At 49.6% G+C, this 21716-nt stretch overlaps 1 protein-coding gene across 1 annotated transcript in view; it reads left to right on the top strand.

Annotated features, from left to right (window-relative positions):
- The window catches only part of LOC6594769, a 40939-nt gene that overhangs the window by 6452 nt on the left and 12771 nt on the right, over nt 1–21716 (top strand). Inside the window, exons 7-21 of the mRNA XM_026984434.1 lie at nt 3589–3894; nt 3969–4885; nt 6959–7804; nt 8710–9357; nt 9491–9674; nt 12972–13276; nt 13716–14267; nt 14568–14725; nt 14779–15400; nt 17567–18316; nt 18823–18990; nt 19109–19404; nt 19632–19719; nt 19830–20717; nt 20787–20998. Coding sequence (XP_026840235.1) covers nt 3589–3894; nt 3969–4885; nt 6959–7804; nt 8710–9357; nt 9491–9674; nt 12972–13276; nt 13716–14267; nt 14568–14725; nt 14779–15400; nt 17567–18316; nt 18823–18990; nt 19109–19404; nt 19632–19719; nt 19830–20717; nt 20787–20998 — 6940 coding nt within the window. The remainder of the gene's footprint in view (nt 1–3588; nt 3895–3968; nt 4886–6958; nt 7805–8709; nt 9358–9490; nt 9675–12971; nt 13277–13715; nt 14268–14567; nt 14726–14778; nt 15401–17566; nt 18317–18822; nt 18991–19108; nt 19405–19631; nt 19720–19829; nt 20718–20786; nt 20999–21716) is intronic.

Genomic DNA, 21716 nt, shown 5'->3' with positions numbered 1-21716 from the left:
ATCTGTTGATCTTGTGGGATAGGTTTTAAGCAGGAAGATCTTTTCATAGACGTTCTTTTGGGAATCAGAATACCTTTTGCAAGAGTATTGCCAGTTCGATTTGTGGTGCTACTATTTGCTCGAATTGCAGTTGACGTGTCTTCTGATTGCTTGTCCTTGACTTAATTTATTTTAATATTTAAAACGTTTACTTTTCTTTTCCAAACACAAGAGAAAATCAATTTTATTGTGAGGATGCTCCTCGCATGTGCATACATACATATATGTATGTGTGCCACGCTTTTCGCCCTGACCCATAAACCAGCTGGAGGTGGTCCGCAGCAAAAAATGTAGGGGAGAGGAAGCCCAAGGAGAACCGAACTAAGAAATGCAGACATGATGCCAGACCCATGTCCTGTCGTTAGCGATGGGCTTGGTGTGGAGGGGTGGTGCGCTTGAGGAGGGGCTGGTAATAAACAAAGGAAATGTACTGCACTGAGCCGGAAGTACTAATTAAGCGAATGAGTTGTGGGCGGGGCGGGGCGAAGCGGCGGAGTGCTACCCATGTAAAGATAGTGAGAGCGGGCAAGGGGACGGGACGGGATGGGGTGGGATGCGGCAGGAGAGTGAGTGCATATAAAAACCCGCATCTACTTGACGTAAATGTTGGGCTTAAATCCGGCATTTCTTGTAAATGTGTGTGCGTCCGTCCGTCCGGGCGTCCGTGTGTGTGCGAGGGATGCGGATTAAGCTTGAAACATGGCAATGCATTTGCTCGTACTTCTGCTCCTCCTCCTTCTGTTCCTGCTGCTGCTCCGCCCACCCACTCGACTGCACCGCCAGGCCCAACCTTATTGCTGGTTTTCTTGCGCCGCTGCCGCCGCCGCCGCTGCCACTTGGCCAGAGCATCACACTGCAAGTTGGCAACAAAGTGGTTAAGACAAATGGGTTACGTGATAAAATGCGGTTACTCAAATTGCATGTATGCAAGCTTACATGTTGTGTCACAGTATACGTATACATATACGTATGGTGGTGTATCTATATCTGTATCTGTGGGGCATGGGTTTATTTAGCATTGCCAGAACCGTCAGCCAACCAGCCAGCCAGCCAGCCAGCCAGCCAGGCTGGAACGGGCCAAAACGAGAGGAGCCAGACCCAGAGCCAGAGCCAGCCATCAGTTGCTGCTGCACTTTGCCTGGTTCGCGTTTAGCTGTTTTTTTCTTACGTTCTGTTGTTTCCTTTTGCCCCATGTTGCAGTTGTTGCAGCTACTGCTGTTGTTGTTATTGTTCTTGTTGCTGCTGTTGTGCACTTATGCGCTATCAGCCTTTTTGCGCTGCTTTGCTTGTCCGTCCGCGGTAGTTATTGCCGGTTGTTTGTTTTTGTTTATTTTTTTATTTTTTATAAATATGTACACATATGTATGTATGTATGTTTATCTATAGCTATAGCGACAGTCGGAGCCGCAGCCGCCCATCTTCATCTACAACAGAGTGACGATCTTTAACCCCAACAATTTGAATACTCTACTGATGCGAGTGGGGGAGATAGAGCTGTTCAATTTTGTGTTTGAACTGTGATTTAATGAATCAAATCTTGAAGAACGGGGTGTCTTGGAGGAAGATCATTTGCCAGTCTCCAGGCTCCAGATATAGTCGAGCTTCTTCTCCAAGTGTTTGTGGTTTGTGTGGATAGCCGCCAGGATCTCCATGCTACCGACGGTCTCCCTCTTCCGTTCGATCGAGTTGATCCAATCCGGATCTTGGGTGCAGCTGAGAGGATGTGGCTCTCTTCCACAGTCAGCACTTCGCCCATCAATAAGGCGATCTTCATGGCACCAGCCCTGTCTGTGTAGCCTTCGGCCTGGTCAGCCAATTTTGGCTTGTAGACTCTGTAGAAAATGATGAACGAATATAAACTATAAAAACTATATATAAACCTGTCCAACAAGATAATCAAAGTTGAGCTGAGAAACTAGAAAGTGCATTCGGTTTTCCATATTGTCACCAATTTTCCACACGGATACCCTATTTTCATAAACAATTTTTTACGCCTCATGCTCCTCCTATTGTTTTTCCGCCTCTATGTGTGCCTGTGTGTGGAACTGTAAAAAACATTTGCATGTGTGGCTCCCCGTCTGTATGTCAAACATAAAGTAGCCGCCCTCTTCGCCCTCAATTACCCAACAGCAACCAAAAGAGGGTGCCTCCCACGCCACCCCAAATCCTGTTGCCGCGCGTTTTCCGCTCTTTCCCAGCGCTTCCTACGCGGTTTTCGGTGTCGTCTAGTTTGGGGTTTTCTTTTTTTTCCCCCTTTCTTTGCTTATGCGTTTCAAAGTTGTATTTCCCTTTTTCGTGTGGTGCCATTTTTGTTTTCATTTTAAACGTGATTCCCACAATGGAGGAAAAAACTACTCGACAGAAGTTGGAGAGCTGCCGCTGCCGCTGCCACTGCCGTTCCCGCTGTTGCTGTTGCTGTTTTCACTTTTACGGAGGCGAAACTATTAAAGCATAAAATGGCAGCCAGCCCCCGTGGGAAGCCCCCTTGGAGCATAATTACATACATGCATGAAAGTTCCATAAAACTGCAGGGAAACACTCTCTGATTTTTGGCTGCGGTTTTATGAGCGCCACGCCACGGCGTTGCCACGGTATTGCTAATTTGAAGTACACTTTGAGGGAGTAACATTTAGATTGGAATGAATTTGAGGGACTCTACACTTTCAGGGATATGAAACAGATATGTTCATCAGTTTCCAAAGCTATCTGGCGGAAACTATCGCAGGAGAAAATCTGATAGCTTACTAGTCTTGAAACCAGGATCTGCAAGTTCATTGAAGCCTAGATCCAGCCCGTAGCTATCCTTCTTTTCTCTGTTACATGAGGCTATCGTCCGCGGTTTTACTTACTGATCAGGCCATATATGTGTCTATGCTAGAGCCATGACCACAAAGTGCTCTTCTACTTCCGCTCGCCTCAGTTCCAGCTCGCATTTGGAGTTGGAATCGGTGGCTGTTCTAATTTTTACAGCGCTTGCATGCGGCCGGAACATCCATTAGAACAACAACAGCGGGTGGAAGAGAAAGCCACAACAAGTGCATCTAAAAGATGCAGCAATTTTTAACCCACTTAAGTGGTCAGTGGGGGAGCATGCACTCGGCACTCTACACTCCACACTCCACGCTCCGCACTCCACACTCTGTTCTCTGTGTACTTGCTATGGAATTGCAGTTTTCAATTAATTTCCAATACAGACGGAGAGAGAAGAGTTGCCCCGCGGCGGGGCAAGTTAATAGAACAACATAAAAAGCAGCTAAGGAAAATAGTTTTAGTGGTTTCAGGCACACACACACATAGACAGACACAGACATAGTGCAGTGCAGCCTGTCCCTCCCCCAATTGTTTACAAAGTTTGCAATTTTCCAGCAGACGATGCGCCTGGTAATTGGCCCTCTTCGTCTCCGTCCCGAGAGGTGGGTGTAGGGTCTTGGGTGGAGGAACCGCAAATTAGCCAACGCCATCGCTGGCATTAGTGTCAAACCCGACTTATCTGCTAAACTTTCGACTGGACGCACTAACTCAGAGGCTTTTGTGCTCTTCTGCTTGCAGCCTCGGAGTCGGTCAGTAAGCTCTTTCGTCAATCAAGTGTTGGCTCTAAGTCCACGCCCTCCAAGTCGACGCCCGCTGATAAATCGGACGCCGTCTCGACGGCCTCACTGACCCTCTCGCTGAGCTCCTTGGCCAGCAGCAGCATCGGGCCACCGGAGCGCCACTCCTCGATTGCGGAGACACCCACGACTGCGGATGACTCCTGTTCGATTACCGCCTCCTACACGGCTTCCACGGCCCTGATGATGGATGCACCCGCCGTGGCCCATCAGCCAGAGACACCGCAACGCCGCAGCACGCCCAATGGTAAGTCACTTGCTGTCGCACACAATGGAGGAGCTAATTAGGAGTCCTCTTGCCACCGCCTACCCTCCCGCCAGCTAATCCCTTTCTAGTGGAGAACTCGCCGCTCAAGCAGACCATTGTGGGACGTGCCCTGATCAGCGTGAAAATTGGCAGCATCCTGGAGCAGTCGCTGATTTACTACACAGCCCGCCTGGTGGCCGCACGATTCCTGCTCGGCGGCCAGGCAGCGGCTCTGCAGCAGGACAGCGTGAGTCGAGTGTCTATTAAGAGCCTCTCGCTGGCTGTGATCGCTCAGTGTGTGCGTCTGACGCCGCGTGTCCTCCAGCTAAGCCTGGAGATTACCGAACAGGAGCTGGAGCTCCTGGAAGATGCCAGCCAGGTGGGCAGTGGAGACAGCACTCAGCTCTCTAGCCCCCAGAGCAGCAACACCTCTCAGGCAGAGGCGGACAAGAAGCCCTTGGACAGTTCTCTGATACAAGCGGACACCGAGGACAACCAGCTCTTGCTGGACATCAAGGACGATCACTTTGGACCCAGTACTGGTCCGGCCTATCTACAGCAATTATCTGCGCCCACGCTCAGTCGCAGTGCCGATGCAGCGGTCCTACTTCGGAGCATCTCCGCGGCGGAGTCCAGCAAGAAACCCACCGGCGGGGACCACCTGTCGAAGTCGGAGATCGTTGGCAGCGCCTATCGTCCCACAGTTGCCCCGCAGGATACGCCACCGATGAGCCTGCCGCCACGACCGCCCAAGCGAACCAAATCCATGCGCAGTCGGAAGGGAATTAGTTTCGACACGGAAGCGCCACCACCAACCCCTGGCTGCCAGGCCCTATCGGATGTGCTGCTCTTCCACGATCACTGCGATCCGATCCTACGCGGTGGCGTTCAGCAGGTGGTGGGAAATTTCCTTCAATCCAGCGGAGCTGGTCTCTTTCTGGAGCTACAACGCGGTCTTAGCTTGCAACACTTGCTGGCCATTTTACTGAAGGTGAGTTGGCTTGAAAGTGCTCGCATCTTAAGCGATTGTCGAACAAAATGTACGACTAGCATCGCCCCACGGGCATTCGGAGAGAGTTCCCTTGATGGGGCTCCTCCTGCTCCGCCTTTGCCTAATGGTAAGCCACATTACATGTATGCTAACCCGCTTTTGTATATCTATCTGACTATATCTTTGTCAGAGTCCGCCCTTTACTGCTTTATCTCTCTGTCTTTTTCCTCTGGCTTGTGCCCCCACAGTATATGCATAACGCATACGCCACGTTGCACGATATGCAACATAAATGTTACTCTTGAAAGGGTATATCTATTCAGTTATGAAGGTGGAATTAGCTGGGGATTAGCTATATTCTTTGAACTGCAGAAAACTACGAGTAGGCGAGAAATATCAATTATTGAGTCTTGATGAACCAATTTAAACCTTTGGAAACGAAGAATCTAAAATGAAATTTAAAGTATATTTTGATACTTAACGAGCGGAGTAAATAGTCTTAGTAATTTCCATATATTGTATTCTACAATGCTTCGTGCACAACTCCTTGCAGATTAACCAATAATTATAATAATAACCAAATAATACCTAACTTCCAGCCTAATTATAAACATAAATTTATAGGTACTCATATGTAAAGTCCCTTATGTTTTCTAAGAGTATCCAAACGGCACCTATGCGTTGCATATTAAGTTGCACATTTCTTTGCTCTCTTTTTTTTGCACCCCTTGCCGTGTGCAAACATTCTTCTATATCTATAAATATGTGTGCCCCCACCTTTTCGCTGTATGTACTTTTTTCTATGTTAAACCATCAAGCTAACATATTTTAACACATGCAGACAAACACACACACACACACAGACAAGGATACGGACACGGACCCGGACACGTGTCCATATCAATGGCTGTTGCCTTTTGAATATTTTTCCAGTGACTTCAACCTCAGTCGGTGGCTCCCCTCCCTCTCTGTTTCTCTGTTCTCGAAGTTGCAGTTGCAGTTGGAGCTTAGCCGAAGGCATTCTGTGTGTGGCTGTGTGGCGGTGTGGCCGGGCCGTATGGCTGGGTTGTTTTTCATTTGAAAATAAGAAAGAAAATTCTTATCGCCTTCGCAATGTGCAAGTGCAAATGCCCCTAAAGGGAGCAGCGCATAGTGTATCCGTTTCGCCATCTCACTTTCTACTTTCTACTCGTACGAGTCGCACATTCGGCTCCTGCTGCTGCCCCTTTTGGGGCATGGTATGCAGAATGTGCGCATAAGTTGCACATTGATTTCTGTCTGGGGATTGGTCGTGGCTGAGAAGTTGGGGTTCCGATCCGGGGACTTATTCCAGGGCTGGTTTCTTATTGAATTCAATAATTTAGTGGCCGGCACCGAACATTTAAATTGCTGCTGGCTGTGTGGGCTCTCCCCAAAAGTGCAATTTGATTATGCAATGTTGTTGCCCGAAAAGTATATGCAACCAAATGCACGCGCAGAATGGAGTTGAAGATGGGGAATGGGTTGGGATGGGACGCAGGACGTGCCAGATGAAAATCACATTAGATGCCTGCCGTATAATGGCCGAAAATCCGTCTCAATGGCACTTGCCAGCATACAGAAGTCGGAGGCAGACCAGACCCGCTTTCGACCGCTGGAGATAGAGAGATAGAAAGATAGAAAGATGCTGAAAATAGGAATAGCAATTGGGAAGATCTTCCCCAGAGCAGGCCAAAGGCGAAGTAACTTTGATAACAATAGCCCTTTGGCCCAGGACCGGGTCTGGAGCAAGGAAAAGCTTGTTAGAGATTCGTTAAAAATGCACACACTCTCAGATGGATGCCCGGATGGTGGATGGCGGATGGGGGTATGGGGAGTGCTGCTTTGGGGCAGCTGGGCAGCCACTGTGTGATTGTGGAAAACTTTTTGCTTGTGCAAACAATAAAACACAAATTCGCTTAGCCAACATCTCGTTTTGCTGCCACACAAAACCATCTTATGCCTGTTCTCGTTCTCGTTCTCGTTCTCGAGACCAATGTACTATAAAGAAATTTAGCCAAAAAGTTTTCTGCTTCTACCCCACTTATGTTGCAGGGCTTTGAGGACGAGATCCACACAGTGGTTATACAAGCGTTGAATGCATTCGATAAGATATTTCCGCATGTGGTGTCCAAATATTTGACAGCGCCGCCATGTCATTATCATGCTCATCAGCAGCAGGAGCAGCAGGAACTGTCCCAGGCAGAGTTCGAGCTGAGGCAGGAGCTGGAGCTGGAGCTGGAGCAGGAACAGGAGCTGCAGCGACATTCAAGTGGACAACAAAAGCGTCCGGGCCAGGCGCAAACATTTGGCCAACAAACTTTTGCAAAGGGCCTGGATAATGCCTTAAGCAGTCAGCCACAGCAACAAAGGATCCCTAACGATGGCACTGTCGATGCTGGGCAGCATCCCGTTGCTGCTGCTGCTGCTGTTGCTGGGACATGTGCCAACTCCAAGTCTTCGACCACTGATAATGATGAGCTACTGGCTGCTCTTTTGAATGATTTCCAATTGCAATCGACTGGGCTGCAAAAGAATAATGGCAGCTGCAACAGCCAGTTGGGTAATGAGCCCGGACCTGGAAGTGGACCTGGACCTGGACCTGGACCCTTCTGCGTGTTTGCCATCTCACCCAAATTGCTCTTGAACAAACTCCGGCTCTGCCATCACAATAAATATTGGTTGGTCCAGAATAAATACGCCGAAGTTATTTCGAATTTAAATTACGTGCTGCTGCGCTCTTACTACGCAAATGTCCGATGCGGTTTCGACAGCGGCAGCACCAGGAGCAGCATTCAGCAGCATGGGAGGCAGAAGGAGGAGCAGTGCCCCCAGCCCCAGCAGGATGCCTGCCACTGGAGCAAGGACGCGCACGACGAGGACATTGTCTGCACTTATGAGGTAAGCAGCTAAATCGTCTTATTACAGCCAGGCACGCCGGCTTGTTTATTGTGCAGATTATTCGACGAGTACCACGTCCTCGTCCTCGACTCGTACTCGTGTGTTTTCCCATGCTCCTGCCCTGAAAAGCAATTCAAGTGCTGGCCCCCGGGGGGGGAGGGATTCCGGCTCCTCTGACAACTCTTATTGAACATTTGTGCACTCAAGTGTGTGGCCGGGCTCTTTGTGCATTCTGTCAGCGAGTGTGTAGCGCATTCTACTGCCGCTGGCTGACTGACTGGCCGACTGACAGTTGGAGGGGGTTACTTGCGACCCTTACACATACATTTGTTTATTTATTATTTTGACAAAGCCAAGCAATTTGCTAAATGGCAAAAAGAGGGACACGATGCACAGAGAGTCGTCAAACAATTGAGGGAAAAACCAATTGACGAGGGATCAAATTGAATGTTGAAGCAGCTGTTAGACGTTAGGGTCTGCCCGAGATGAAATGAGATCTCTCTGTATCCACAATGGAATAATTATTGTCTAATAAATCAGAATTCCAAGATATATCCCATCGCAAGCCGCTACAACCAATGCAAAATATCGTATGCCATTAGTTTGAAATCCCATCAATGGAAAGCCACTTAAAGTTCATAGCAGCGCCTAAGGCAAAGGTATTTCCAACTACGAGTATGATTCACTTTTTCCGCACTTTCTTGTGGGTTCTTGGCCGCCTCCGCACCTGCAAGTCTCTCCCCCCTCCGAGTCTCTAATGATGTCGAACCAAGAAGTGGGCGAACGCAAACCGCATCTGCAGGAGCGAACCAGAAACTGCCAAACTGCATAATGAAAACTTGGCTCACTTTTTGATTTACAACGTGCAGTCGACTAACTCAAAAACACTTTTGCGATCCTTGCAGGCGCTATTTCTGTCTGAACTTTTCCATCTGCTCGGCGACGATGATGCCCGGGTGCGGGAACATGCCGCCTGCTGTCTTTGCCGCTTTATAATGCAAACGGCGCGCCAGGAGCAGCAGCAGCAGCAGCAGGAACCACCTACCGAACCGCCATCGAAGGATGTAACAGAGGAGGACATCAGCGGCACCGAAATCGATGACAACGTCAACGGCAACGCCGACGCCGACGCCGAAACTCAACAAACTAATTTCAATTTGCTTTGGGATTTTTTCGACTATCGCATATTTGGCAGCATGTCCGTGACGTTGCGTAATTTATTCCGGGCCAGTTCGACGATTGTGCCGCCGCTGGCGGAGCTGGATGCATTCGGATTGGTGGGCCACAGCCTCTCCAGCAGCACGGCCGGGTTCCCAGAAGTTGTGGCCACATCCATGCTGGGCCCATCGTCAGGCATGGCATCTGCCTCCGCATCGGCAACGGCATCTGGAGCGGCCGCCTCCGCGGCGACGGCCTACTTTGATGGCCTGGCCGAGGGGCATGTTTTTGCCCTGGCGATGCCACGTCAAATTGCGCAGGAGGAAAAAGTTTTGGCCAAAGTTTTGTATCGCATGACAAATAAATTGATGACGCTGAATGATAAAAATTTGCAGGTAAATATTTGTGTGCCACAGCCAATCGAACGGAATCGAAGCGAATTGAATGGGAGTCGAAGAAGGCGATTCCCCACGTCTCTTTCAACCTTAAACTTTAAACTTCTGCCGTTCTTGGTAATTCTCTCCACAGTTTGGCATAATTTACGCACTGCGGCTGCTTCTGAGGCACTTCAATTTTGTGGACTACCGAGGGGCCTGGCTGGAATTCAATTTCATTGAGATTTGCATTAGCTACGCCTACTACAACAATGCAACGGCTGCGGACTTGAGTTGCCAGAACGATTTGATTGATGTGATGGGCAAATTGGTGGCAGGTGAGTGCAGCACTCGAGTAATCACCGATCCGGAAGGGGTTACGTCTACTACTACTACTGCTATGTACGGCTCCGTAAGATGTTGTACTTCGTTGCGCACTCCCCCGCAAAACATGTGAATTGTCAGACAGATACGAGTATGTGGATACATGTGAATACATGTGGATACATTTGCGTATGAATTGCTGACTGGCATGCCTGATGATTGCTTTTGCATGCCTCACTGCACCCTCGATATTTCCGATATTTATTCGAATTGTTCGACTGGGCGGACGCCGACCCGGACCGGACCGGACCGTAGCACTTTGCGGCGGTCGGGCTCGATTGGCTAATTTAATTTTACTGAAATTACAAGAATTTTAATTTTTAGTTTTGCACTGGACTGCATATTTAATTGCATTATGCTGTAATGTATGCTGTGGAAACGTTTGCATAAATTATTTTAATTAATTGTTTGTCATTAAATAGATTTGCATAAATATTTTCATGCTGCGGTGTAAGTGACTGCCACGCCACGCCGTGGCACGCCACGCGTGCAGTATATATATTTTTTTTCTTCTATATTATTTTTAAATTTAATCAAGAAGAACGCGAAATTAGCATAAATATTTTTAAATTTCCGTTCTACTAAAAGTTTTTGTAGCACTCGCTTAAAAATACTTGATATATCGTTCAAAAAAACTTGCCACAGAAAAAATAGATGCATGTTTTATTTGGTTTTATCTGTTGTTTTTATTTTGATCGAATGGTGAATGCACTTTTCTGTATACAGATTTCAAAACAAACACTAGATAAAACAGAGAAAAAATTGATGCAATTTTTTAATATTCAAAAATAGAATCCATGAAAAAGTGCCATGACCCGAAAAGTGACAGTCAAAAAGGGATCTCCCTTATTTTCTGTATCAAATTTTAGATGGGATTTAATCCTTAGATTAATAGAATATAAATTACCTTCCATTTATTTATAATTAATGATGAAGTTGGTGGCTTTTTGGACCATTTTTCAGACCATTCTTCACCACATGTGTATTGAACTTTACTTTATATCAAAATCAGTTGCTATTACTACACTATTTGGGGGAAACAAAAAAAAAATGAAATTAGCACGAAAAAATGTTGCATTTAATTCAATTTTGCAATCAACAACAATAGCTGCATTCAGAGCCTACAATTTGCCCATAATGCAGAGCCACTTTTTAATTAAATAATTTTCAACAGCATCATTAACAAAGTGCGCCCCGGCAAATGCCGACAACTGTAACAACATCCACAGCAATAATGCAGATAGCGCGCTAATAAACATTTCAATTCAATTTACAAAAATTTCACATGCGAATAACAACAACCAACCAAAAAAAATACAGCAAAACACAAAACCAAACTTCAACTCAATTTCATTAGTGGCATTTCACACAGAACCCACCCCCCCACACCCCCAGCACCTGCCCCACGCGGTGCGGTGGGGCAACCGACATGCATTACATGCATTAGAATGCTTTATTTTCGAGCCGGAATGGGGCACAATGTCTGCCGCTTTATTATTTATCATGCCAGCCGCGTATTTGCTATGCACTAATGTAATCCTCCATAATCAAAAAGTAATTAAATTATTAATAAACCATTAAATGTTAAACAATTTTTGTGTCAGGCGCCACTGCCTGAATGGACGCCCAATCCCTGTCCCTGTCCCCGTCCCCGTCCACGTTCCCGTGGCTCACAATAATTTGCATTTTTGTTGATTGCATGCCTTGCACATTGAACAATTTCGAATTTAAGCCATGATATGAGTCCTGAGTCCTGCTGTTTGTGTCCGCATTGATTTGAAAACTAAATCGCCAAATGTTTTGGCGACATTTTCGTGTGTCGTATGTCGTGTATGGCGTGTGTGTTTTGTGATAAGTTTTGACAGTTGCCAAAATGCTTGTAAACAGTTTTCAATTTCCCAGAAACATAACAGCAACAATTGTTGGGGCAGGGCGGGGCCGGGCCGGGCCGGGCCAGGCTTAAAGCCATCGCGACACACCTGCACACAGACAAAGCCATGCGGATTGTAAGCCATAATTCATTACGTATTATGTCCGGCTTAATTCCTTTGTTTTCAATGAGCTTTGGGCCCATTTTTTCCCGTGTGTGGTTTTTAATTTAAAACACAAGCATTCGTGCACCGCCACCGTGTATCGGGTGTGCCCTCTTAATTGGCTAAATGATGGCCTCAAGGGTTGATTAAAGTAACATGAATATTATAACACATGGAAAGTCAAAGCAAACAGAGAAAAGGTATATTGAATTCTTCTTTATGCAGGGTTAATATGATATTAAATAATTCTTAATGCGTACTGTGCTACTAGAGTGATAAAATAAGATCACAGCTCTCCCATAGAGACTACCGAGACTTGCAATGTTATTATTTCGATCATTGATCACCTTGTGGTGGTTTTTCATCCGCTTATAACCATTACATATTCACATTTCGTGACCGGGTCCAATCGGGCTTTGGCCCCCGGCGCCAAAGCGGAAATAAAAAACCAGGCAATCGTGCAATAAATAAATATAAATCGGCAACGGAAGAATGGCGTCGTCCCGTTGCAATTGTGTGTGCGATTTTCAATTAATTAGTAAATGTAATGCAAACGGCTATACCCCCAGCAATACTCCCCAGACAGGCCCCACGAGGGGCTGAGAAGTTGAGAGGTTGAGGGGCCCTTTAAATGGCTCCCTCAACACTTAATTTTTATAAATATTTATGCGCATACAGTTTAATTTATTTGTAAATAATCATTTTTTGCCACGGCACTTCCTTTGCACAATGCGAAAAATACAAAAATGTATATGGCATTGTTGACACATAAATTGAAATGTTGCGTGTCCCACAGATACACTCACAGTTACAGATACAGATGCACAGATACACAGACAGATGCAGACACATACATTAATTAATGCATATAAATCATGGCACACTTTGAAGCGTTTTCCGCTCGTTACCTATGCAATTTTTGCTTTAATTTCACATTATTCGCCCGCCGCCTCCTGGAAGCCTTCCTGGCGTCATGTCCTGGCCTGTCCTGCCTGTCCTGGCATTGCCATAGCAATGGCAATCCCCTGGAATCGCATACACACTTTTCAATTGCAAATCCATTAATGCGTTTTTAATTTTGTGAGCTGCAATTACGCGGCATTTGTATAATTTTAAGTGCTCGTTTGCATTTTAACACAATTAGCCAGAGCGGGATCACTTTATTTGCCATTAATATGCCTCGCATCCACTTCCGTTCTTCCGCTCCTCCACTTCCAGGTGCCATGTTGAGCTCAGGCGAGCTCAAGGCCTCCCATCTGGACTTTCTGCTGCGTCACAGCACCAAGATGCTGAACATCTACTATCAGTTGGTCGCCAATCAGCGCGGTGGCGGTGGTGGTGGCAGCGGAGGGACCTCCTCCAAGACGCCCAAGAGCGAGCTCTTCTCCCTCGTCAGCAGCGGTGGGGGCGGCGGCAGCGGCAGCCGGGAGCCGGCAGTGCTCCAGGCTCTGGGTTACTTTGGTGGCGATTACGTTTACATGAAACTTTACAACATTTTAAGAGGTGCTAATGACAGCTACAAGGTAAGTCAAGCCACGGACCCAACTCGAGCCACTGCCATTAAGTCGCTGGTGGCGCTGAAATGGCAAAAGTTGCACGGCACGTGCACGTGCACTGCAGCTCCGAGATTTGCAGCTCCGAGCATCCACAGAGAGAGAGAGAGAGGAAGAGAGAGCCCCCGGTTGCACGTACAGCGCAATGCACCGTTTTATATGCAACACTTTTGCAGCACTGTGCCGCAGCAATGGCAATGGCAATGAGTTGTAAAAATTCAGCCCGCGACGAAACGCAGCTTGACTTTTGCCACTCGCAGACAGCACTCCCCCACTCGCGCCCCCACTGTGACTTAATGGGCGGGCTGCATTAGTGGCCCATTCCCACTCTTCCAAAGTCCCTCGGGGGTGGGGGGATACTAGATGGAAGAGGAAAACTAACCAACTCTTTCATTTCTTTTGCCTGCAGATAACCATAAATCACGAGGCAGGCAGCTTATTAATTTGTCTCCTCAAGACCTGCCTGAATTCATTGGGCCTGTGCCTTGAGGCGACGCCGACAGCCGCCGCGCCAGAGATAAAATTAATCGAAGAAATACTCCACTATTTGACCAAGCTCATAAATTATGCGCCCGCCGAGTGCGTTGCATGTCTGCGGCAACTGTTGAAATATTTATTTGCCCAAAATTATGGTAGCCAAGTGCAGCAGCAGCCACCGCCGGCCACCACCGATGGCGGAGGCGGAGGCGGACACCACTCCACATTCGTGCGGCCCTACTTTGCGGCCAAGGGCAGGGGCCATGGCGCAGGCTCCACATTTTGGCCAACAATAAATTCAAAGCCAGCAGGAGGAGCAGCAGGAGGAGGAGCAGGAGCTACAACTCAGCCACTAATTGATGCATCCCCACTCCAGGCGCTGGGCATGCTGTTTGTGCAGGGCCTGCAGCCAGCCACTCCGCCGTCGGGCGACTGCGTTCGGCTTATAAAGCTATTCGAGCCACTGGTCATCTACTGTCTGACGGTGAGTACCATCAGCAAAAGCAAAAGCAGGAGCTGGAGCAGGAGTAGGACCTCCAGCGATCCTGGCCAGCGATGGCTAATTAATTTTAGTTGTAACCAATTTGTTTGATTAAAAATGCACAGACACGAACACGAACCCTGCCCTGGCTCTGCAGCGGTCCCTTAATCTGCATGTGTGTGTGTGAGTGTGTCTGGTTCTCTCTGCGTCGGGGTCGGAGGGCATCCATTGATATTTTATTAATGGCAACATTTGCACAGCACTAGTATACCACATGTTCCTCTTTGTTCCCCTCTCCGGCAGCTCTTCATGAAATCCAATGCGCTGATTCAGGCGCCCATTTTGATGCTCCTATCGCAGCTGCTGGAACTGAACGTCACCTACAGCATACTGGACTCGAAGAATGTGATATTCGATCAGATACTCAGCAATCTGGATTTGATTGAAAGCGGAATAGATAGGTGGGTAATCAGTATCATCTCCTAATTAGCTCTTAAACCTTATTTCTCTGCAGAAACGCCTTCATCATTGTTCCACCCATGCTGAGATTCCTAGTGCAACTGACCCACAAGAGCGATCGACCCCTGATCACGATCCCAAAGATCATCAGCATCACAAACAATTTGCTGGCCAACAGCGCTGTGCGCGATGTGGCCCTGCTGGCCCTGAAGACCCTGAGCTACGAGCTGTTCTTCATGCACAGCCACCTGGACGAGGCCCTGGACTGCGAGAGCAATAACTCAGGGCGAGCCGGGGGCCAGAGTCCGCTGACAGCGGCACCCACGCCGGAAACCCGAGAGGCGCTGCTGGCCCAGAGACGCGAGCTGGACACCCAGCGGGAGGTGGTGCTGGGCATGCTGGAGAAGTTTGTGGAGTCGCGACCCAGTCAACAGGTGCTGGCCCTGCTGCTGCTCTACGAGCGCAGCTTGCAGCAGCTGGAGAGTGCCTCCTATCGCACTGCCCAGGACGCAGATGCCGTTTATGGGCTGCTGTGTCGAGCTCTCTGCTCGCGCCACTGGCGCCTGCACTCGTCCGGGGATCTGCGGCTGCTGGAGAGCTGCTTTCGCAACAATGGCAACCATGTGCTGGCCGACAGCAAGGGATTCTTGCAGCTGCTGCAGCTCTTCATCGAGCAGGTGAGGTGCAATATTCATGCAACTAAAACTTGACAAAGCACTCAGCCAATTCACAGATGCCCGTCAATGCATCAATTACTGCATGCATTAAGACTTTGTCAGAAATTCTTCTGCTGTGGCTCTGGCTCTGTCTGGCCTCGGTCTTTATTCCACAGTCTGTGTGAATGTCTGTGTCTCTCCGTGATGTGTGTGTGTGTCCTCGATTGAACTCATAAATATGCGTAATGCCTGCTTAAATATACATACAGGCCCACACTTTGAGGCGTCAGGCAATTTGTAATATTTATGAATGCAGACAGAAACTTAAAATCCAGTCCGACATGCAAATGAACAGAAAATTGTCTCTCAGCCGAGGCCAATCATCGATGTGGCACCTTGGCTGACTGGCTGACTGGCTGGCTGGCTGCCTGGCAAGCTGCCAATTTGTAATGACATGTGAGTGTGTCCGGGCCCCGAGTTCTGAGTTCTGAAGTCTGAGCTCTGAGTCCTGAGTAGTCATGAAACAGGTGTCGTCTGGCATCCACTTAATAACATAATTGAAGTAATGCCACAAATTACAACACTTGTAGTTTGTACTCAAGGGCAGCATTGATCTCATTGACATGAAGTTGCTGTGTGCAAGTAGATGCTTACGTTAGGTGACAAGCTTTCTACTTCCGTTTCCGTTTTGCATCACACTTATCACCCAGGGTATTCCCCAGCGTCAGTTCTGTTCTGCCCATCCTATGGAATAAGTTTGTTACCCATAGACCCATACACCACCTGTACGGGAGGGGGGCACGACACTCATCATGCACCATACCAGCCCATGGCTACTAGCAGCCAGCTCATCAACGATTTGTCATTGCCTGTCCGCCCACGCCCACGCCCACGCCCTCCGCACTATGCCCCACGCCCATCCAAGCGTCCAACTGGTCGCATTTACATACACACGAATGCACTTAGTTGCAGTTACGGGGCAATTTTTTATTTCGTTTTCGTTGGGTCTCTGTTGCTGCCTGCTTTGGCCTGCCTCTGCCCCTGCCCCCCCCTGCAGGCTGCCTCTCTTCCTGCTGCTGATCCATGTGGCGTTGTAGTTAATGTGACACATGTCGTATACGTGACATTTTTAATACCTACGCTTCAACGCCGCACATTTTCAACTATTAATGCGCATTTAAGCTACACATGCATTAACTGTCGAGCTGCCAGCCAGCCAGCCAGCCATCCAGCCAGTCAGCCAGAGAGTCAGCTGCCTCATGGTTGGGGCATGCCTCAGGGCAGTGCAGCAACCAGCAACCATCATCCACGAAGCCACCATCTACCCTTCGGCCCAGTCAGCCGTTATGCTACAGTTAAAACCAACTTAATTACACAGTCTCACTCGCACAGGCTCTGGCTCTCGTTCCATGCATCCCTCTATGTATCCATGCATCCATGCATCCATGCGCGTGGTTGTAGGCAGTCGATTGTGGATGTGGAGCCCCCGCCCACTCCACTTGACTCTCGTGGATCCACCTGTCTGTCTAACAGCTACACTGTTACCTTGCCTCCCCCGTTAGCCGCTGGTCAGAGAGAAGGAGTTCCAGCCTTCCTGTGTGCTGACGTTCCCTGGCCCTCCCGCCGGCTATTCAACTTCATTTAACTTGTAAATTATGCGCAAAGCTTAAAAAACTTTAACTAATTATCGTTTATTTAATTTGGACGCACTTACAAACAAGAGGCACAGGAGGCAGGACACAGTCGGGGCAGAAAAATTAACAGAGTTTCATGCAGTCTTTGCCGCTCAGGTGGCATGAGTAATTGAGTTTTTCCTCTTCTCACGATTTCTGAGTGCTAGTATGGGATATATGGCTATGCGGCGTTTTAATTGAAATTGAAAAAGCGCCACAACTTAAATAACATTCTGCGCGCAAACATTGACTGTGAGAAAAACCATTTAAAATGTGCCACAGCCTGCGCACGGGATGTGGCACATGTGGCGGACTGCACCAACCTTCTAATTACCACGAGGAAAATATGTTGATGTTGTTGCGCGGCAACATTGTCGCACAAATTTATGCAAAGTTTCACACTTTACTGCACTGGCGGTCAACAGCGAAAGGAGTCATCAGCCGCCAGGGAACTTGCAAACAAATATCTCTCTCACTCACTCTGGCTATCCGTTTCCCTCTCTGTCTCTTGCAGGACGTTGGCAACTTTGGTGATTTAGCTATGGCCATGGTTATGCTGGCAAATGTAATCCTTAAAACCGAGGAAATTTATTTAGTGAATCACATAAAACTTTATTTGAAAAATAATCCAACCGCCGAGCGTCGTCTGCAGGCAGCAGCCGTTGCTGCCGCCGCCGCCGCCGCCTCAGCCTCAGGAGCATCCCCATCAACAGCCATCCACCAGTGGCAGGACGAAGCCCCATCGACATCTTCGGCGGCTGCAGCTGCCAGGGCCGCCGCCGCTACTGCCGCCTCGTCCCGTTCGGCCATAAGCGAAATTAACTATTTCGCCAAAGTTTTAAGCGAGAAACTGCTGGCCTGCCTGGATGCCCTGCTCGGAACGGGCACACACACCGATCCTCCTCCATCCTCCGGCGTGGCCGGGCACGCCTACTGCCAGTTGGCCGGGCGCTTCGTTAACGCCCTGCACAATGTTTGCTGCCGCTCACGGCACAAGGATGCACTTCAATCAGTTTTCCGTTTGGTTTTGGCCGAATCTGAATTTCTCTGCAAATACTACAACCTGCTGCTGATGAGTGCCGCCGGGGGGCAGGGGGGTGGCGGTGGCTCCGCATCGCTGGAACCAGTGCTATTGGCCTGCCTGAAACTCGCACTGGCCATGCGTCTGGAGGAGCCGCTGGTCCTGCTGGAGAAGGCCGCCCATCTGCCACTGAAATGGAACCTGCAGCGTGCCGTGCTGCGCGAAGTTTGTCGTGCAAATGTGGTAAGTATGGGGCAGTGGCGGGGGTGGATAGTAAAGTGAGTTGCAAGTGGAAAGAGTGGAAAGAGTTGTTCACCCCGGATGAGTGTGGAGGGTGGACACACATTAGTTTAATTTGAATTTGGCAGACGACAGGGTGTCTGTCTGCCTGTACGCCTCTGTGGGGGGAGGAACTCGGAATAACTCCCCCACAAACACTGGCAGTTTTTCCGGCTGACAGTTGTCGCACTCGCAATTTTGCGGTTCACCGCGTCGGGTTTTTGGTTTCGAGGTCGGCTTCCGTGTCCTGCCAATGACAATTGGCCTTTAAACCGTGGGCTTACTTTAAGCCCGACCCGGGCCCGGTCCCAGGCGCAATGCTGTGCATAATTTTAATTGATTGCCACTCGAACATGCGCCACTTGTTGGCGCCATTAGCCAATGGACCGACAACCAGGCACCCAGAGGAGCGTCAGCCTGCCTCCCATGGCCATCGTCAAATCAACTTTCCAATTGTCCACTAATTGCAGGCCCGCGATTGGAGCCCGCAACAAGTGCGCTGCCTGTTCGCCGGCAAGTATCTGAATTTCCTAATTGCTGACCACTTGGAATTCCTTTGCGAGCTGTGCCAAGTGCGTCGCGAGTGCGGCTCGTTACTGCAGGTGCTTCTGCTCCGGAACGCGCACCGATTGAACCGGGTAAGTTCTTCTTCTGGATGTTTTTGCATCATTGCATAATGAAGCCATCTCAATGGCATTGTGTGCGGTGGGGACACCCCACTTCCCATTCCCATTCTTCCCATTTCGATTCACTCAGCCATCAATTCGGATCGTTCTTCGTTTGCTGGCGCGCCTTTGTGAGCCCGATGTGGGGGAGCAGGACGCCTCGGGAGACGCTGGCGGCGATGCAGCTCCCACGCTGCAGGCCCTGCAACTGCTGAGTCGCCTCCACCAGCTGCACGACGGAGAGCGGGCGCAGCAGCTCCCCATGGAGCGACTGGCCCGCCGCCTCACCGCCCAGAGTGGCCCGGCCGCCCGCGCAATCATCTATGAGCGGCTCCTGGACGGGGATCTGGCCGGGGGCGAGGACCAGGATGCAATGCGAACCCTGCTGTAAGTAATTTCCCCCATTATTCATCAAGAGCAAGTGCTGCTGTTGCTGCTGTGGCTCCTGCGGAGCCATTTAAATTCAGTTCAATATACACTCGTACAAAGGCCGGGGTCCTTTTGATCCGAGCCCTTGGCGGGAGAAGTGCTGGGAAGAGTACTCAGCGTTCGTTGAAAGCAACTGCCATTATCCCAGCGTGCTTTTATTTATGTTTCATTGCATCTCATCGCAGTCTGAAGGACCTCGAGTGCCAGCAGGACAATGAGACGACAACGGCGACGTCGTCGCGCATAATTGATGAGAGCTGGCTCTTCGCGCAGGTAAATGGGACAAGCTCTTGGCCATTATGCCACTGCCACAGCTAATTTGTTGTACTCTCTTCCGTTTTTTCCGTCGTCTCCTTTTGACAACATTTTCCGCCCCCCAACAGCTAATCAAATTTGCCACCCAGCATGCGGATGCTCCTCAGCAGCAGAAGCAACTGATGCTCCTGCTGCTGGAGATCCAGTCGGAGCCGAAGCTGAATCGCCTGCTGCGTAGCCTGGGCCCCGAGCAGGAGGCTCGTCTTCTGCGCCACTCCCTGGCCGGCTCCCTGTTCGCCATGCTGTCCGTCTTCCGGCAGAAGTGCATCCAACATGCCCCACACATCAACTACATGCAGCTACCGCCGCTGGCGCGTGTGTCCTGCTCCCTGCTGATGCGGAGGGTGGCCAACACTAGGCCTACGTGCCCCGCGGCGCCACCCACTGCCGAGCAGCTGGATGTGGCCCGGGCTGTGGCCACACTGATGGACTGCCTACGCAGCATCGAACACACGGCCCTCATCTACATCGATGCGAGGGTGATGGAGAAGTTTGTGGGCGAGCATCTGCTGCATCAGGAGCAGGTGCCGGTGCTTCTCGAATACCTAAAGTGGCTGGCGAGGGTGGCCAAACAAATTCTGCGGAAGCCAACACGACAGGAGATGGAACAAGACGCCCTGGGCGTGCTGCTGGCCACCATGGATGCGTTGCTGCAACAGCCACGCGTCTGGCGAGACCTCAACGCCAGCACGGATGCTGCCCTTCGCTGCGAACTGCTTGAGGTTCTCTGCCACTCAGCCCGTTGCATGCTGCAGGAGACCATTTTCTATCAACGGCATCGTCTGACGGCAACCAAGGCCCCAGACCCAGCACCGCAGGCCATCTTCTTGGCCAAATTGATTGAAACGCAAATTGATATTGAGTCCCTCGACAGCGGCAGGGTTTTGGCAGTCGGTTGCGAGGATGCACGCCTGCAGTTCGCCGGCCATGAGCTGGCCCCGGTCCAAGTTCCATTGGTAAGTGACATTCTCTTCTGCTCATTTATCAGTCTGACCCGACTCTGCCCATCTCGTTCTTTCCTGCAGACGCTGCTGGCCTCCATTGGCATCGCTCTGCTACGCACGCACCAGTTTTATGCCTACGCGGTGACTCCGCACGAGCTCATCCAGCAGCCGGAGGAGTCACAGAAGCAGCAGACGCAGCAGCAGCTGCAGAAGCAACAGGCCGATGGCAAGCTCTCCACCATTCCAGTGGACAGTCTGAGCGATGTGGATATTCTACGTCAATTTGTCAAGCGGTGAGTGTGTTGCAATCAGAATGAGCTCTGACTTAAGTGGACCCTGGGCCAGGCTTCACTGTAGCAACTGTAGCTAATTAAATCAGCTTGTGGCTTGGATCTCACCTTAAGCCATTCCAGTTATGATTTTGTCACCATGCCCCCGGCATGTTTTGTGGTCCATTGTCCATTGTCCGACGACTGGTCAACTGTCTGTCCGTCCGTACACTCTCTTATCAACGGACTAGGAGGCTCTGTGGCATAGAAGATGGTGTTGGGGTTGTCGTTGTCATTGTGTTTGACAGGAGCAGCAGGAGCACGAGCAGGAGGAGTAGGAGTAGGAGGAGCAGCAGCAGCAGTATGAGCAGAAGCAACGCAAACTTGCTGACAATGCTCTGACAGCAATGACGAGCGCATGGCAGCTACTACATGGAGCGATGATGAGGACAACGACGACGACGACTACGGCTAAACCGCAACTGGAAACATCAACATCCTGTTGTTCTATTACAAACACAGGCACAGAGCACAGCATTGGACACAGGACACACATGTGCTCGTATGTGTTGGCCGTAAGACTTCATTGTCATCGTCATTGTCCTTGGCTGGGCTTTGCTTGTTTTGCCTCGTCCTTGTGTCGCCTGACAGCTTCCACACTGCCGTTACTACCGCCACTACCGCCACAGCGATTGTTTCGATGCCAGTCGTCATCATTACGCTGTCAGCAGCGGAATCGTCA

This window comes from Drosophila persimilis, unplaced genomic scaffold (assembly GCF_003286085.1).
Source record: "Drosophila persimilis strain 14011-0111.01,24,50 unplaced genomic scaffold, DperRS2 tig00000000-arrow-pilon, whole genome shotgun sequence".
NCBI classification, from domain to species: domain Eukaryota; kingdom Metazoa; phylum Arthropoda; class Insecta; order Diptera; family Drosophilidae; genus Drosophila; species Drosophila persimilis.
The sequence above is the reverse complement of the archived record's forward strand: the minus strand, read 5'-3'. Positions and strand labels throughout refer to the sequence as shown.